The 17,644-nt window shown below is 39.1% G+C and overlaps 3 protein-coding genes across 8 annotated transcripts; 1 reads left to right on the forward strand and 2 right to left on the reverse strand.

Annotated features, from left to right (window-relative positions):
• Positions 1-2,615: 2,615 nt before the first annotated feature.
• On the reverse strand, positions 2,616-3,835 carry tyrobp (transmembrane immune signaling adaptor TYROBP). Its single transcript, XM_026370282.1, has 5 exons — positions 3,573-3,835; positions 3,437-3,457; positions 3,194-3,337; positions 3,041-3,108; positions 2,616-2,917 (listed from the first exon to the last, which is right to left on the reverse strand). The coding sequence occupies exons 1-5, from the start codon at positions 3,607-3,609 to the stop codon at positions 2,861-2,863; spliced, it is 327 nt and encodes a 108-aa protein (XP_026226067.1). The 5' UTR covers positions 3,610-3,835; the 3' UTR covers positions 2,616-2,860.
• A 1,328-nt stretch (positions 3,836-5,163) lies between these two features.
• Positions 5,164-7,533, reverse strand: hcst (hematopoietic cell signal transducer). Of its 3 annotated transcripts, XM_026369985.1 has the most exons (6): positions 7,438-7,533; positions 6,988-7,153; positions 6,374-6,454; positions 6,160-6,180; positions 5,836-5,970; positions 5,164-5,621 (listed from the first exon to the last, which is right to left on the reverse strand). In XM_026369985.1, exons 3-6 carry the CDS (start codon positions 6,417-6,419, stop codon positions 5,578-5,580), a joined length of 246 nt encoding a protein of 81 aa, XP_026225770.1. In that variant the 5' UTR covers positions 6,420-6,454; positions 6,988-7,153; positions 7,438-7,533; the 3' UTR covers positions 5,164-5,577. The 3 variants fall into 3 exon arrangements, with proteins under 3 accessions (XP_026225770.1, XP_026225772.1, XP_026225771.1); XM_026369987.1 differs by lacking the exon at positions 6,988-7,153 and having other exon boundaries at positions 7,438-7,520; XM_026369986.1 differs by lacking the exon at positions 7,438-7,533 and having other exon boundaries at positions 6,988-7,425.
• A 2,423-nt stretch (positions 7,534-9,956) lies between these two features.
• On the forward strand, positions 9,957-14,989 carry LOC113168820 (NF-kappa-B inhibitor delta). Of its 4 annotated transcripts, none has more exons than XM_026369838.1 (12): positions 9,957-10,112; positions 12,240-12,376; positions 12,473-12,506; positions 12,586-12,782; positions 12,886-13,061; positions 13,346-13,451; positions 13,553-13,699; positions 13,796-13,847; positions 13,962-14,119; positions 14,400-14,516; positions 14,657-14,821; positions 14,917-14,989. In XM_026369838.1, exons 1-12 carry the CDS (start codon positions 10,097-10,099, stop codon positions 14,986-14,988), a joined length of 1,377 nt encoding a protein of 458 aa, XP_026225623.1. In that variant the 5' UTR covers positions 9,957-10,096; the 3' UTR covers position 14,989. The 4 variants fall into 4 exon arrangements, with proteins under 4 accessions (XP_026225623.1, XP_026225625.1, XP_026225624.1 ...); XM_026369840.1 differs by having other exon boundaries at positions 12,889-13,061; XM_026369839.1 differs by having other exon boundaries at positions 12,476-12,506.
• Positions 14,990-17,644: the final 2,655 nt, after the last annotated feature.

Raw genomic sequence — 17,644 nt, forward strand, 5'->3', positions numbered from 1 at the left:
ATCGTTTTTGACTCATTCTCAATCTGATACCTCTTAGAATCTATAATTAAGTGAGGCAAGACCTATTAAAGGTTAAAAAAAACCCTGACAAAGTGGCAGTATATAAAAACCTAACGGCAGTCTTGGTACCAAACGGTGGACACAGCTGCACAGAAGTCAACAATGAAGCTGTAAGTTTTGATATTTGGATTTACCTTAAGAATTATCTGTCATGAAATATATTTTATTTACTACTTATATGAAATATACAGCTGAAATTCCCATTAATACCTTGAATTACTTTTACTGCTAATTAGTTTTTTGCTTTTTTCAGGTTCACGTGTTGTCTGCTAATTCTTCCATTTGCAGCTATGGTGGCAACAGCCCCAGTCAGAGGTAAACTATAATCAAATGTTTTGAGTTTTTACTACTTTTGTAAAGCATTTTTAATATCTATGACACAGGGACAGGGATAACATAGTGTATTTGTATGTTTCTTTCTTTCTCCCTTTTTCAAGCCCGAAGAGAAAATGTGCTAAGCTTCCTAACTGGTAAGATTTTTACTGTTTATTTTCTTTCTCTACATGCTGAATACTACACTAATAATCCAACTACTGCTGTTTCAAATCAGATACATCACTATGTATATCACAACACGTTAAGCATTTTATTATATGATTTATCATTCCTGTTGTTATAGATGAACTTGAAAAGACCAGAACTACTGAAAAGGTGATACCTGCAAGTACCACAGGTCTGTGCTGAGAAACAACTGCAATCAGGTGTTTTAAAACAGGAACGTCCATTTATATCCCACAGTGACAGCTCATCTCGGTAGATTCAGAGTACTTTTTGTTCCTCAAAATGTGAGATTCAAAAAGGACATCACAAAAGAGAACAGAAAGATGTGGATCTTCATTGTTAGTTTAATCGTCTGTAGCGTAACAAACACTTTTTACATTCTACAATCATTACTGTATATTCTGCCACCCCAGTGATTATCACCATACATTTTGTCATGTGTGCAGGATATAGAAACCCTCCAAGTAAACCGGTGACAGAAGAAGACTCAGATGGTACACTTTTCTGTGTCACTTTAATTTGTCATTAGATTTGATATTGCTAATGCCACACATCAAAATACAAAACAGTTGTAAATGTATGTGTTTGTTAGTATGATTCAAATTTAAATAGCAGCTAACTCATTCACAGATATGTCCGAAGCAAAGTCTGCAGAGAGTTTTGCCACCAATGGATTTAAAGGTATGTGGGTTTATTTCTGAGACAGATGAAGTAAAACGCATTTTATATAAAGAAAACAAAGTTTTGTTCATGTAAGTAAATAAGTCTCAGGTGGTGTTTTAGCAAAAGCCTCTATCCTTCCTAGGTGCAGTCAGAGACCCTGACAGCCATGAAATCATGATTCCTACCAATTTGGAGAAAGTCAAGGCACCATCAAGGAGGAACACAGGAGGAGAGAAAGAAAGCGTGGGACTGATGGCACCTCACAGGCAAGCCAGTGAAGAGTGGCCTGACTTTCACAGTGAGGAAGAAGTGATGGCAGATGCTCGTGGGTTTAAACGTTTTCCAGGAAAACAAGTTACCCATTCACGTGGAGACAAAGTGACGGGCAGTGCCAGTCGAGGTGCTAATCTCCAAACAAAGACAGGAAGAGTTGATGGTATGTTGGCCCAAGGTGAAAGCGGAGAACTGCTGGACCGGGATAGTTTGGAGGACACCAATGCCAAGCTTGTTCCACAGGGGAACAGAGACACAGACTATGATGGTAAGACTACATCCTACCTCACATAAAACAAACCTTTCCAAGTATTACACTCTTAACAAGCTGAACTTAATCTTCCCACAGAAACCCGAGAATATAAAAGCTCTGAAACATATGTGCTAGGTAAGAATAGTTTTTTTTTTCATCCAACTGTGCGTTTAGTAAATGCATTGTTTGGCTACAGTATACCGAAAGGTTACTGCTTTTTTTAAAACATATTGTATGTGCTTTAGCTCCTGCAGAACACAAGCCCAGTAGCTTGGCTGGTCCAGCCAAGAGTCAAACCTCCTGAGGGTCACACAAAGGTCTGTTACCTTGGCATAAGTGTCAGACAGATATTTTTTACTCATGCAGCTATTCGCACACCGTAGGAAACTATGTTGTTAGGTGTTTCAATTAGTCATAATATGAAACTTTATTATTCGCATGCTATAAATATAGTGTTTTATAACAATTGTTTTTCCTCTCTTTTTTCAGATCCTTTGTTTTTTTTTTTCCTTTGTAGTGAGTCAGGGTCTGTTGACTCATAGTAGGCACGGCAGCTTCCAAATTTGCTTTTGGGACTTTTTGACCCAAATTTAGATTTTTACATGTATTTTTTTGTTTTGTCGTCATGTGAACAAATACAGGAAAAAATCAGAGAAATATCAGATGGTTAAATCATGCAGAAATGAGCTGCAATGAACTACTTTTGATTAGTCTGAAATTGTTGTTGTTTGTTCTTTTGTTGCTGTTAAGTTGCATTTATCTCAATATCTGAATGTAAATGGGTGTATTTTAATGCAAATGAAAAGAAAATGAGAAGAATGCGCTTTTTTATTTCCTTAGTCTTAAAATTTAGTATAATTTATAATTAGATTAATACATTTTTATAGGAAGCCAAAGATTAAGACACACAAACAACAATGCAATGCAGCAAACGTATTCAGCACAACGGAGTAAAATATAAATTACATTACAAATACACATCATTTAATACTGTGGTAGTATAGGAGGTAAAACAAGATATGCACAGGGAGGTATGTGTTACTATTTGGATAAAGAATGTGAAACTAATTACAGACAAAACATTTGGGGGATTTTAAAGGCCCCATTGTTTCATTTCCTAAAGCGTCGAAGCTCACTGTACACATCTGATTGGACTCCATGTAACTCCTACAAAACAATAGAAGCAATTTGTCACGAAAGCTCGAATAACATATACCGGTAATTAAAACCTGAAACAATAACATTTGCGCATGTAGTGTGTTTTTAAGTAATAACGTAATGCTACTCTACCTGGTAGGGAGATTCTGTGACCTCTGTTGCCATTTTCTTCGATACTGATGATGGCACGTTTCTTCTACCTGTTCAAAATACACAGATGCCCACCTGTCACAACATCACCCAACACAATCACCCGTATACGAGGAACAAAAGGGGCACACTCACCATCATGAGAATCCCATTGCCTCCTTCTCTTGTGGTGGGTCACAAAGCAGAACACAGAAATAGTGATGAAGATGGTTAAGATAATATCAGAGGCAATAATGGCCATTACAGACCCCATGTTTATGAGGTAACAGGAGTCACATTCTGTGGAAGAGTGGAGACATAGTGGGAGTGAGACACAAAATCAAAACACACGGTACAATTTTAATAACAAGAGATGAAGAGATTAGGAAAACAAAATACCCTGCTGTCCTTCTGCAGACCCTGAAAGATAGTTAATAAAACCTCAGATTACAACAGTTGAGAGAAAGAGTGGTTGCGTTCATTTATAGTACCTTCAATCGCCTCTCGCCCCTAACACATATAGCACATCACTTACCAAACAATGAACCCACAATACAAAGGGCGTCAGACATCTTCTTTATGTTGGTTTCTGGTCGAGGAGGAAATGAAGCCACCGGTCCTTCTAATCTCCTTCAAATGGCTGTGTTGTTGTGCTCGTAAACTAGATGTTCAAAGCCAGAGGAAGGAAGGCTCACAGACGAAGAACTGTCCACAGACAACACTGTCACTGGTGTTAGAGTTTGTCTGCGTGTGACTGTACGAAGAGGAGGAGGAGGAGGAGTGAGTCCACTAAGATGAGAGGAAGCTGCTGTTTCTGTTTCTTTTCCGCAAGGCCACATTTGTGTGCGGATTGCTGGGTACACATAAACAGAAGGTATTTTACTTTGTCACCTCTTATCACAGGAGTGAGTGCTGTTCGACCTTTTAACAGAATACACAGAGTTCAAATTAACTGGCTCAGGTGATGCCAAGTTGAGCCATTCAAGGTCCCTTTTTTTTTTTTCTTTACTTTTTTACATCTGCAGTTTCTGCTGAAAGAAGAGCAGAGATGTGGTATCTCTGAATAGAGCGTTTCCTCATGACCTGTGGTTTAGTGCACACAGATGGCCACTGTCACTGCTACCTAGTGTCTGCATTGTTGAACCACAGGTCTCTATCTCTGATCATGCTGTACTGTCAGCGAAACCCGGTGCCACAGATCATAAGTGTCGATAACAGAAGAAACACAGGCAAAGAAATGATTTTAAAAAGAAAAAGCTTTATTTACTGACTGCTGGTGCCTACTCATTGTACAGTGGTATGTGGTGGAACAAGCTGGTCTTTATTCTAATAGTCAAAGGAAGTGTCAGCTCCACAAAAACAGCACAAACAAACTCTTCACTACAACTTCCCTTTTATTCTGTGGAAATAAGAAGAAACAGTTTAGATAGAAACTATACAACCCCTGCCTGGCCTCTGAAACATTTCTGCAGTGAGCCTAACTCTACTACAAAGACAAACTACTCTGGTGAGTGATGATAAAATACAATGCACCTAAAGAGATTAGACAGATAATATTGACCTGGCTTTGGTCAACGTGTGTGTGTGTTTGGCTGAAACAGCAGGCAGCAGTTTAACCGCAGCATCATCTCAGCACATAGCGGGACATAAGAAAACATTACCTGGTCCTAATCTAATCCGGTCATTGTCAGTCAACTAGCTTAAATGTCACCTCGTGAGAGCAAATGGTGTCTTCTAACGAAGAGAGAGAATAACTTTCAAAGTTGGAGAAAACAATTATGTGAACTGACCAAACATATAAATGCACAAAAGTAATAAATAGCCATAGTATATGGTAAACACGTCTATGAGTGAATGTTAAAACAACATGAATTGTAGCAGATATGGGAGTTCATGTGTCTTCATATGTCTTTGTCATTTGTTGATTGTGGTTTGTCAGCTGCTAAATACATTATAATACAACATCTATGCAAAGTGTCTTAAAATCATTGACGTCAACCGAGCTTTTGATAGTGGAAATAATTACACTAAACCTTCAGGGCCTGTGAAAATACAGTTCAGACAGTTTTGCTGCAGAGGGCGCTGTATGGTGGAGCTTCAGCGGCAACATGTGTAATAAAACTGAATTATGATTTAAGATACAGTAATTTTATTCAGACTGGTGAATCTTATTTACACGTACAGTGTGATACAACTTTAATTTATCATGGTTTGCAAAATAACTTCAAGGAGACAGTTGAAAAGCACAAGCACACGATGGGTGAATGTAAAACAGCCTTTGTGGGTTTAAAGCCTGTAGGACACTAAAACAGCAGTATATACAGTGCATTCTGTGTAATAGTGTGGTAATAGTAAATAAAGGGCTTCATTATGACTGTGTTTATATGTGTAATGATCTACAAATACAGTAATACACACTCGAAAGAGTTTGATGTTACACACTTAGATTAATATTAGATTTTGTAATTTAGTTTTGAAAGTCAGTGCATAAAGAAAATGACCATAGTTATAGAGAATGATATGTACTTCAGATGTTTAGTTTAGCTCTTGCAGTTGGCCCGGACGTTCATATACACTTTGTCAGCTGTGAATAGACGAGAAGAGAAACAGAAGACAAAAACAAAAATGATTAACTGTAAAATTAAAAATAAAACAATACTGCTGGGAATTTGAGCTTAACAACACAACTTATTTTACAAATGCAAACATAAAAATAGTGTCACAATCTAAACATGCATCATGTTGAGCAGGAGTAAGAAAAGGCACGGGCAGTTCTAAAAAGACCTTGGGAGCCTTACCGTTGTCCATCTTCTGACGGCGAAAGCTCGCACATCGGTAGGTGACAATGACAATGATGAGTGTCAACAACACATCTGCACAAATGATGCCTGCTATCGTGCCCGGCTCGATTCTGTAGCAAGACACAGTGTCATCTGGAGAACACAGGAGAGACAGTGAGTGGGACGGAGGAGAGGAAGGTTGTGAACTAAAGACACCAGTGGAAATTATTTATCAGACGTCGTTGCTTTGCTTTGCATTTCGGTTGCCCTGTCTTATTAATGGCTGACATGAACAAAAACTGCATTTCAAAGCTGCGTTTGGCTTCTTGTTGTTATACACACCTGTGAGCGCCACAGCCAGGTCTTAGAGAAACAAAAGAAGAAACAAACATGAGACCATCAGAGCTACAACTTTTTCTACTGTTCATATAATGCATATAATGCAGCAACACCTCTGTCGGTTAAGTTTCCATCGTGCAAACAAATGTTTGTGGTTTTCACTTTTCCTGTGTAAGACCACCGTACCGCCTGTATCTGTGTGTGAACACATACTTACTGCAAAGCAAAAGCAGGCCAGCCATAACGAATCTGTTATGTGCCATTGCCAAAGGTGTCAGCTTGTGATGTTGTGTGCTTTCTGAAAGATTAAAACAAACAAAGAAAAATAATCAAACATTGTCCTATGCTGCACAATGTAAAAATCCAATAGAGAAACTTCCACACATTGTTATGGCTCCATAGCTCTCCTTCAGATATCACTGGATATAATTTCAGTGTCAAAGTCAAATCATTTAAACCACTGGAAACGGGCGGTTTGACCTTTTTCATTTTTCTGTACTAAATACGCCGCTCCTGGGTTGCAATGAGTCAGAGGTTGATGTGTGGGCATTTCCCAAAAAGAGATGAGAAAGAAAACAAGTATTACATGATTTTTTTCTAAATTCACCCAAGTATTTTTGAATTAAATAGCTCTAAGCTCCCTTAGCTGCCTTTCGTTTGACAAATTCTGTATTTATAGTTGGTAGAAAGCTGACTTTCCCCCCGATGTTAGAATTTAGGTACACAGCTTCAATCTAAAACTACACACTAAGTAATGTGATGTGGCAAATATCAAATAGTGAAAGGATGAGATGAAGAATAGAAAATTAGTGTGAGTGAAGATCCTCATACCTGCTGTGCCTGCACTGCTCTGTTGTATGGAAACCAGAAGATGATATGAGTCTAGTTTCCCATTAGTTTTCGCTTTTGAACGCTGACGTCAAACGCTCACCCTTCCTCTGCTTGCCTCAAACACTGCCGGTTTTTGATTTAATCTGCCTGATTACTGATTATTTACCTGTGACGGAGGTAGATCATAGTAGCATGTAGCAGAACACACTTTAATGTTTGTGTGGAGAAAATTGACTTGACATTTGCACTGCAGTTTGAAATGGACTAAATCAAAAACACACTTTGGCAGAAAGCATTAAGTAAAGTTACACATTCAGTACTATAAACAATTGCATAAACTAAGATCAGGACACATGCATCTTTTACTTTACTTAAGTTTAACTTCTAGGTACTTCTAAAGCTGTTTGTTCTAAAACAGTTTATGTCGTCATGAAAGAAGTTGGCACTCACAGTGGAAGACATGAGCTGGGTCGTCTTTCGCCACCTGTTTTTCTTTAGACTCTTCTTAGAGATCATCTGGAGACAGAAAGACTCCAGTGTGTGTGGGTTGTATAACATCACCCCCGTGCTCATGCTGTTACTCTGCTGACTCTTAGTGGCCAAGCACCAGCAACAGCAAGCCTGCGTCATATTACAGTCCGCAGATAGAGCGGAAACAACACTCAGGGGATCAGCTGTTTTACTATGAGAACGATTCTAACAACCAGTTTGGGCCAGGAGTGTTCATCTGCTGAATCCCAGTCAGTCTGACCTTCAACTTAACAGCTTAAAGGTCTTGAATGCTGCAGCCAGCCCATGTTTTTTGATGGTTTACTTGGACCGTTTTTTTACAACAGCAGAGGGAGCTGTGAGACTATGTGACCGATGTGCAACATGCAACATAAAAAAAGCAATGACTTATTTTTTTTCACACATTTTTTCTCTTTCCTGTATTTCTGCTTTTTCAACTTCCACTTCTTTCTTCATACTAAAATATACTCCCCTTTAAACAAAAAGCATGTATACGAGACTGGGGGCAATTTTCATGATGGTGGCAAAACACAAATGATGTAATAGCTAAATAATTTTATTAATAGATAGGTCACATATTAGTAATCATAATCTACATCACAGAACACAAATACATACAGAGAAAATGTACGTGCAGCCATGTGTTTTTGTATTTAGCTTGATATTATTGATTGAATAAACCAGTGTAAGTTTTCCTTTAGACAGTCTCTGGCCATTTATTTGGTCAATGATAATAATAGTAATAGGTTCATCTTTTAAATCCCCTTGGGGAAGTGTGGACCGCTTTATTTAAGGCACCAAGAGTTCAGCTTTGTCTCTTGTCCAGGGACATCTAGCTGTGTGATCAGGCGGGCTTAAAAGTCAGACCACCAGGTCTGGGGTTTATTTACATTTACGTTTAGTCATTTGTGGGGAACGAGACAAGCAAAAAATCAACGTCAAGTAGAAAAACATCAAAGCAAAGTGCTATCAAAGAAGCGTTTCTGTTTCATGAGATGTTAAGTACATGAGAGTAGAAAAGTGCAAAGGAAGATGTGGAAGCAGTTTTTTAAATATTGAAAGTGAGGTGGCTGAGTGTGCAGGGTTTGGCGGCTCATTCCACCATCGTGGGATCACTGAGCTGCAGAGTTTTCCTTGGTGTCTGCTGTGTGGTGCCGGTACCACCACACGTCATTCACTGGCCAAGCGCAGTGGACGGGAGGGGTTGTGAACCTGAGTGATTGAGCTGTAGAGCTGACCACTCTGTTCGCCGTGTACTCAGTCAGGCAAGGTCTGATCTTTCTGATGTTGTGGATGGCACATCTACACGACCTGGAGACTGAGACGATGTGTTCCGTTTATGAATGACTACCCTACCAAATGAATCACAGCTGCTCCTAGTTACAGCCAATGTACTTTTTCTTGATGATCTAATTATTAGGCATCCATCCTTTTACTGCATTATTCTCATCTGCCATGTAATGAACTTTTGACTCACTCGTTGTTTCACTGAGACGCTTTAATGTTTTGTTCTGTTACATTCTTCAGTTGTTTTTGCATTTCTCCATCGTCTCTACACAGACACTCAAACTTTAGTCATTTGGTAAAAACTGATTCATCATCATGTTCCAGTATATATATGTCTTCAAGTTGTTTTTCAGGTGACGCAGATGTTCCTGTGAGGCTGGGTACCTGAATGAAATACACAATGTCTGAAGTATTGCAAAATGAAGATGTAGAGCAAAATGAAAATATAATAGACTTTATTTTACTTAGAATTAGTTAAATAGCTTTAATTTACAGTATTGAAGTAACTATTCTTTAGGGTGTTGGAAAAAATGTATATGTTGCCCTTTAAATACTTTATTTTGTCTAGAATTAAGTTTTTGTTTTATTGTACTATTTTAATATTATGCCCATTATTGATTTGTGTCTTTTTTCTGAGAAAACACCCCAGAAATGAGTAATTTATTACATTTGTGACATTTGGTATCACAACTTTATGTGAAAGATGAAACAGATGAGTTGATTTAATAATTTAATGAAGTAGATTGGATAAAGTATTGTATGTAAAACACATTAATTATGTCAAACTCAACCAAACATCCAATATTATAGTAAAAGTATTGTGCATAATTAGATGCTTTACTACATTTTGCTGATAGACATTCTCAGCGGAGGAATGAGCGATGTATTGAGTACTATTTGAAGTACTTGTACACGATGTTTTGTTGCTATTTTTAATGTAATGATCTCAAAACCTCTTCTAGCACTACATCATGTATTTTTATATTTATTTGTTCACTTTTAACAGTTGTTGTTCTCATAGCCAATAGTGGTAGCGCTTCCTCTGTACACTATGTTCAGCTGCCCTAGTCTGACACGGTGTGGCTCCCCCTCCGAGGGCGTGCACCACAGCTGGGGGTGGTGATGGGGAACAACGTGCTCTGTGTGTACAAGCAGCAGCAGTAAGACAACAAGCCAGACGCAGACTTCAGGCTACCAGAGCATCACATAACACCACAGATACCTCCGGCTCTGTCAGCTTATCCCAATTTTGAAGAGATTGGTGATCGAGAGGAAGACCTGTTAAAACCTTCAAAGCAACACCGTTTCTGACATGCACTTTGATAAATGTGAGTATCAATGCTTTTTATTCAGCTGTTCTTACTACAAACTTGAATTCTCTGTATTTATTGCATTCATGGACATCACACACTGCTTGATTTGTTTTATTGTGTTAGTGGCAGCTTTGTGAAAACTTTAAACATTAAGATTTGATTTCCACACCTCTGAGATTACACCCATGTTAAACACATCTGATAGTTTTAGTTTTGCCTTTGCTTGGGACACTGGATCCTAAATTTGAAATTCGCCACTGTTTCCAGTAAAACAGCTCTATGTATTTTGGAGTAAATACGTTTTTACTCATATTACACTTGAACTATTCATTCAGAATTGATTTAGATGAGGCGTTCATTTACGTACTGTTCTCTCGGTTCTCACTGTACATGAAAGCAATTTGGGTGAATCCAAAAGTTGGGTCATCACTTGGGGAAACCCTGACACATCTCCACCCTTCATGGCTTGTTTTCATTTCCCGTTTTGATTAATGCCAGACAAGCAAGCTGTGAGGCGCGACAGCTTGTTAACCTGCTTTGCTTAACACTCTTTGTTCATGCTGTCTTTAAAACAGGCCCCAGTGGTTATATGTTTTGTCGTGTGCACTGGGTCTATTAAAACCACAAAATGAGGAAACTGGCTGTGCGCTGCTTCTTTCTTTTTCTGAGCTCCGAGCCAAAAGAGAAAGGTTGTCGGAATCCCCACTCACCCACGCACATGAGTCAATGTCCAGGGGTTTCCACAAGTCTCATTTGAATATATCACAGAGTAGCCCAAACCTTTGTGGGGGCAGTTAGTGTAAACCCAGAATGGATGTGTGTGTGTTGTCCTCTTGCTCTTGGACAAGAAACTAAAAGCCATTTCCTCACTAGTCTGTCTCAGCTGTCGTCCGCGATTAGAACGTGAAGCAGGGAGCAACTTCTGTCCTCTGCTGATTTACTTGCTGTGGCTGCCGTTTCATGTAAATTGTGTAGCTACATGTTGCTGTGTTGCGTCATCGGCGAAAATGCCAAAGGTGGCTCTTTATGTAAAGATCAAATGAGTCACGATTAGATAACCTATAGTAGCACCTTCTAAACTTGAAAATGAAAGTGTCTGTGAAATTTACTGACTGATGTAATGTGTTCTTCTAAAGTGACCTTCATTCTGTGGTAACGGTACATCATCACGCACAATAGCACAAGGCTTTATTGTTTGTGACAGGTTTCCAGCTGGAAGTGAGGTGGCTGTTTTTGAGAAGAGAGAACCACAAGTAAAGCGGCAAACCCATGAAGTCATACTTCTCTCTCATTCGTTATTTTTTTTGCACGACAAAAGAGAAACGACAAAAGAACATGCCACCCTTTCTCCCGCTCTGCCTCTCAGACACTGGTGCAATAGAATGCACAAGGCAACTACACGTGTTGGGGTGACGTGCCTGTGACACACCAAAGGCAGGAAGATGTGGTTTGCGTTTCTGTAAGCGTAATGGAGCGAGACAGGAAGATGTCATAGAAAATAAGTAGTGGCAATCCCATGCAGGTTTTCTGATGAATCTGTCTGGTTTGCATGGCCGCATGAACTGTGTTCCTAATGGAGGAGGTTTCTGTCAGACCTTTATCTTTGTACTCTAGTTCCACAGACAGGGTGGAAATATCACTTTATCTTTCACGTGTGGGGTGAAGTTTTTGAGGAAACAACCTGTGTGGTCACATCATGTCAGCTGGAAACATCAGAATTCTGTTTTGCAATGTTATTTTCCTATTTTTCTTATTTCCTTTACCTGTTCAGTGGAAATGATACTTTTTTCATTAAAGATTATTTGCGTTCGCAGGTGGAAAGAGTACTCATAATCTGATAGATTAGATTTGATGTTGAAGCAGGAACATGCCATTGTGGAGAAACCGAGCAGGCGCTGTGGAGTAGATTAGAATTAGATAAAGCATGGTTTAGATCAATACCCTAAGCTTGCAACAAAATATTGTTACCATTTTTCTCCACATGTATTATTTAGTTTATTAACTGTTTACTGTGAAGCCTGTGTGGACGGTTTTCACTACAAATAGACAGTTCATTAAAAAAAAATCCCTGCTTGCAGCACATGCTGACACACTACACCATTAAACCTCATATCATCTGGTGTTATTGTACTACTTTTTCAGCGCCGAAGGAGAAGCCGTGTTGCACTCTGCCCACAGTGAAGAAACTCTTGGAAGAGAAGAGAAGGCGTGAGACGTCCTCTGTGCCACCTTTGTGCTCTACAGCCAACACAAGTCCTGTTCCTCAAAATACTGTTACAGTACGTCCACACACAGGGCGGCTTAATATCTCACTGAATACTGTATCATGTGTAAAGATGTTGTTGTTCATGTTGTTGTTTTTTTTTTCCTCCCAGCAGTTGACCTCAACAGAACAATTTACCTTCCCAGGTAATATAATCAGCCGTGTCCTTATTTTGTTGTGAGCATAATGTTGCACTGACTGAACCGTCAACATTCTCTATTTTAGGTGCATCAAGCAGCTATTCAGACATGGCAGTGAGCTATGAGCAGTGGACAATCCCGCCTTCAACAGATCCACCAGTCACTTATTACTCCACTCACCCAGGAGCCAGCTATTCTACACCTTACAGCCTCCCAATGACATCCGAATACAGCACACAGCAGCACGTTGCAGGATTTGGAGACGCCATGCCTCAGACTTATGTAAAAGAACTCTTATCACAGACTGCCAGCTAATGTGTTGCATTTATCTACAAACGTATAATGAATTCTTAGACTTGTTGGCTTAAATCAATGTTATTTTTAGCAGGATTGCCACATCACAGATCCGAACATGACTTCACCTTGGACACCTCTGGTTCCCAGTCAGACCCAGCTAAATTTTGGGTCATCAATGGATGCCACCAAGCTGGATGAGGCCCGGATGCTGGTCAGCGGGATGGACTACAGCAGAGCCGTGGGGCAGGACGAAGACGGAGACACGTGAGTGCTTATGAGCGACTGTATGATTGTGATATGTATGTATTTACTGCCTTAAGAGTTTCATTTTCAGTCAGTGGCTAAAAGTGAGAGCCACATGTGCAGCTGGGTAATCCTAGAAAGACAGAGAAAAATAAAAGATGTCAATGAATCAGCGCCCATGTTACACGACATGAAACTCAGAGAAGACAGAGACAAAGTTAGCTGTGAAAAGGAATAGCGTGGGGATTACCGCAATTTTCCAGCCTCGTTTATATCTAATGTGTCATCTGCTCTCCTTCTGTCAGAATCCTGCACATCTACACTGCCAAAGGGCTCCGGGAGTGCGCTTATGCTGCTGCAGAGAAACTGAGGGATATAGGGAGGCTTGATGCCAAAGAGCACAAGGGAAAGGTACGAAAAAGTCTCGTGTCACTTGATTGAAACGTTTCTCTTTGGCCCGTCTTTTATTTTATCACAGACAAATAAAATTGAATTAAAATGTGCTTGTGCAGACTGCTTTGCTGGTGGCAGTGACAGCGAAACAGCCGGAGATTGTGCAAGACTTGCTGTTGTTAGGAGCAGACATCAATGCCTGTGATGTTAAAGGGCAAACAGCCCTTCATCTGGCTTCCCACTATGGCTACCCTGGTGTTCTGCAGGTAAAGCAACAACTAAAGGATTAAAGGACTAAAGGATGACTGGTTATCACAGGAGGTTAGAAAAGTTAGATATACTGAGCCAATCTCTTTTTGCAGGTAATTCTGTCTTGCAGACCTGGCGTGAACCTGGAGGCCAGAAACTTTGAAGGTAATTTTATGTTTTACAAGTTACTGTACAAATGATTACCCATGGGGGGAAAGCTGTATTCATTTAACTATGCATGGACTACTTGAGTCATATTTGTCTTCTTCTTTGCCTCAGGTATGACCCCACTGCACTGCGCCGCTATTTCTCACAGTGTCACTGCGAAGGAATTGTCTACAAGTGCGCTGGCAGGTGTCGGTCTTCAGGAGATGGCCAGGGACAAGCTTTCTTGTGTGGAGATGCTGCTCAAACAAGGGGCCTCCCTTCAGAGTCAGGTACGATACAGCTTGTTTTGAATTGTGCGTGAGCTGTTGTACAGAACTGAAAGGTGAATGACAAATTACAGCAGCATCAATGTATGTCAAAAATATGCTAAGGCCTGACTTTATATGATATACAGTATATATGCAGTTCATACAGTAGGGGAAGTGCCCGGGTTTATCAAAGCATAGTATTGTCATTGTGTCTCTTTTGTTTTCACTTTCACTCAGAGGTCTCGGTTTAACACGTGGTCTCATTATGGTTTTTCCATCACTTCCAATTCTCCAATTCCAGGAAATTAAAAGTAACAAGACTGTGTTGCACTTGGCTGTAAAAGAGGGGAACATTGATCTGGTGCGGTATCTGCTGAGGAATTCCCTGCCAAACATGAAAGACTTTGTCAACATGAAAGTGAGTCCCACATTGATATGAAACTCTGAACTAGATGTTACTCATGCATTTGTTTGTGTGTGTTCACATCTGTGTACAAATATATGTTGTATACGCACCTGAACAGTTTGAATCATGCTGCGTTTTCTCTTTCCCCCTAGGCTCACGGTCACACAGCTTTACACATGGCAGCTGGTCTCCATGGTAACCCCCACCAGGGGGAGATCCTGCAGCTGCTGCTGGCCAGAGGAGCCGATCCCAGCATCCGCAACCTGGAGAACGACCAACCAGCTCACCTGCTGCAGAGCGGCCCACACGGAGAGCAGGTGAGCTGCCTTTCCCTTTGATTGTTTAATTCTGCTGTATCAGAGTTTAATCAATGCTAATTCATGGTCATCTCAATTTATCTCCTAATTTCCAGCTCAAGCTCATACTGAAGAAACGAAACGCTTCATCTCGTCGACGTAACATGTCCTTGCAGGACCAGGAATGATTTAAAAACCCATGTAATCCCATTTTGGAGGGAATGAGTCTTTAAGATGTTTCCTCTTTTGAGAAGGGGATGTACACAGTTTTGGGAGTCTATGGCCTAGATACTCTACCAGTGCAAACTTTGGACAAACATAGAAATGAAAATATACACGTCTTCAGCTGTGTTACTATCAGTGCAGAAGCATTTTCTAACAATCTTCTTAAAACGTAAACATGCATCAGCAATGTGCTATTTAAAGGTACATATTCCTTTAAAGTAATTTACAATATTAACAACATTTACACTATATTTCTGATCAATTTGATGTTATAAAATCTGCTTTCTTTCCAAAACACGATCATTTCTATGTGTTTCCAAACATTTGACTGGTGGTGTACTGTTAACAAACTAGGTCGACATGTTAGCCTTTAGATATAATTCACATTGGATTAGACCAGTAGTGCTTTACTGCCTAAAGCTCAAATTACCAGTGATTTTTAGCGTCTATTGAAATGTAAAGCTTTATTTATTTTTTTCTACACATGGAGTTAAAGTATTCATGTGCAGGCAAAGCATTTCATTCCAAGATGTAAACATCTTCCACTGGGGTGTTTTAAAAATGCTCCAGCTGTTGCTGACAAATTATGTTAGAATTTTGATTAATAGAGGCATTTTAATTTATATATTTATTTATTTTTTTCAAAATAGGTAGCTGACATTTTGAACAGTAATTAAATGGCATTAGTTATCTTCAAAAAGTCTAAGTTAGAGACAGTGTTGTGGAAAGCAGAGTAATCATTTTCTAAATAGGCTACACTCCCAAGTTAACGTTGATTTCTGTGAAATCGTTACTATGACCTCCGGGACAATGTCCCTGAAACCCCTTTGACTGTCTTGTCAAAACCCCCCCCCCATCATAACAAGTTATCATATTGATACACTGAGTGATGCTTTGGATTTCAGTCAGCATGTGTGCTTATGTTAAGAATACGTGTATTAATAATGACGAGTTATACTCATAAACATAATTTAACTTTCTGTCATATCTGTTACATCGCACTTGTAACATCAGGGACAATTTTCTTTGTGGGAAAAAAAAACTTACTTTACTGTGTAAAAGTATCTAAAACTAATTGTGAGAAAGAATGTATTTTATTTGATTGCAGGCATATTGCATGAGTAGGTGTAGATTACATTTTAGTCATGATGCATATATACAAGTCAAATAACATTGTTCCACTGTTTGTTTTGTATACTTTCGTATACTTTGAACAGCCCTGTACACATCTACAGACATTAGAAAGACGGAAAATACGCCATCCCACTAGACTGTATGCACTGCAGTAGTTCACACAGAGCATTTACTTTTTCTGACCTTTACTGCCATGACCTCAGCCTTAGTCACAGGTGAATTTAGATTTTATCTGGGCAGAAATAAGAGTTGACTTGTGTTTCACCTATGTGTCATCTGATTTATTACACATGTTGTACATTCCTGTAAAGCACAAAGGAAAAGATCAATTAGACAATCATAATTTTTACATTTCCTAAGATGATTCCTGTTTCATTTTGAGGACACCAAAGTGTGGCCTTATAGCTTTGACTGATACTTTAACGTAAAACAGCGGACACTGATGTTAATTGAAGTTCTCAGATGACTCTGCAGTTGTGAGGTATATTACTGTTGGTGAGGAGGCAGAGTAAAGACCAAGGAAGAAGACCAAGGATGCTTAATAGTTGCCTGTTTTGTTCTGTAGATTTAACTGTGTGCAATTTGTTTTCTATCTATCTATCTATCTATCTATCTATCTATCTATCTATCTATCTATCTATCTATCTATCTATCTATCTATCTATCTATCTATCTATCTATCTATCTATGTAATTCACATTTCACCAAATGTGTTTTAAAGCTTTTCTGAGCAATTCAAAACCAAATGCTGTTTAATATCCACCATGACTTTATGGTAGCTACCTGATTTTAGCACATGGTTTATATTTGTAGTTTACCGGTTATTTTGTCATACTATGTGTTATTCAAAAAATCAGAAATCTTCACAAAATGTAAGGAAACTCAATTTCGCAGAAACAAAGAAAAAACTGTGGCAAAAGACAAATGCTACTTCTGATTAATTCATGCAGGTTGTCATGATTGTATGTTGCATCGATTATGTTAATTGTCTTCTTTTACAAAAGGCTAATGTCAAAAGGAGAGACAGCGATTGCTGCATTTGTTTGATTAAATTAAAAAATTAAACAATTAAAGTCTCATGCTTGTGGAGTGTTTTTTATTTCTTTTTGCATTTCAATATATATTAACCAGGTTGTAGTTAGACTCACACAATAATGACTAATCTATAGAAAGACATTCAGTGCATTTAAGAATCCACACAGAATTCAGAGGGAGAGTAATCAAATCAAGGCCAGGATGCATTGGAAAACACTGTTTATTGATCATCCAGAAAACAGAGGTATATTAGCCATAAGAGGAGTGGCCATAAACAACCAGTGTTTGTGTGTGCGTCTCTTTTTTTTTTGCTGGCGTAGTTCCCGTGATGACTGTATTTTCTATACAGTTTGAGGAGGAGCTGCAAAAGAAGAAGAAATCAATTAGAGAGTAAATATACAGTAAATTATCACATTTAGGAGCATAATGACCTGAAACGATTCCCTCCAG

Source organism: Anabas testudineus, chromosome 16, assembly GCF_900324465.2.
Source record: "Anabas testudineus chromosome 16, fAnaTes1.2, whole genome shotgun sequence".
Taxonomy (NCBI): Eukaryota; Metazoa; Chordata; class Actinopteri; order Anabantiformes; family Anabantidae; genus Anabas; species Anabas testudineus.

What these genes read in the sequence shown, in the direction of transcription:
- tyrobp (XM_026370282.1), bottom strand. Translation starts at nt 3,609, where the DNA reads ATGTCTGACGCCCTTTGTATTGTGGGTTCATTGTTTG. An exon ending in TATTGTGGGTTCATTGTTTG is followed by an intron (nt 3,458 to 3,572) that starts GTAAGTGATGTG and finishes ACTATCTTTCAG; the next exon opens with GGTCTGCAGAAGGACAGCAG. An exon ending in GTCTGCAGAAGGACAGCAGG is followed by an intron (nt 3,338 to 3,436) that starts GTATTTTGTTTT and finishes ACTCTTCCACAG; the next exon opens with AATGTGACTCCTGTTACCTC.
- hcst (XM_026369985.1), bottom strand. Translation starts at nt 6,419, where the DNA reads ATGGCACATAACAGATTCGTTATGGCTGGCCTGCTTTTGCTTTGCA. An exon ending in TGGCCTGCTTTTGCTTTGCA is followed by an intron (nt 6,181 to 6,373) that starts GTAAGTATGTGT and finishes TGTTTCTCTAAG; the next exon opens with ACCTGGCTGTGGCGCTCACA. An exon ending in CCTGGCTGTGGCGCTCACAG is followed by an intron (nt 5,971 to 6,159) that starts GTGTGTATAACA and finishes TGTGTTCTCCAG; the next exon opens with ATGACACTGTGTCTTGCTAC.
- LOC113168820 (XM_026369838.1), top strand. An exon ending in ACGCCATGCCTCAGACTTAT is followed by an intron (nt 12,783 to 12,885) that starts GTAAAAGAACTC and finishes TGTTATTTTTAG; the next exon opens with CAGGATTGCCACATCACAGA. An exon ending in AAGACTTTGTCAACATGAAA is followed by an intron (nt 14,517 to 14,656) that starts GTGAGTCCCACA and finishes CTTTCCCCCTAG; the next exon opens with GCTCACGGTCACACAGCTTT.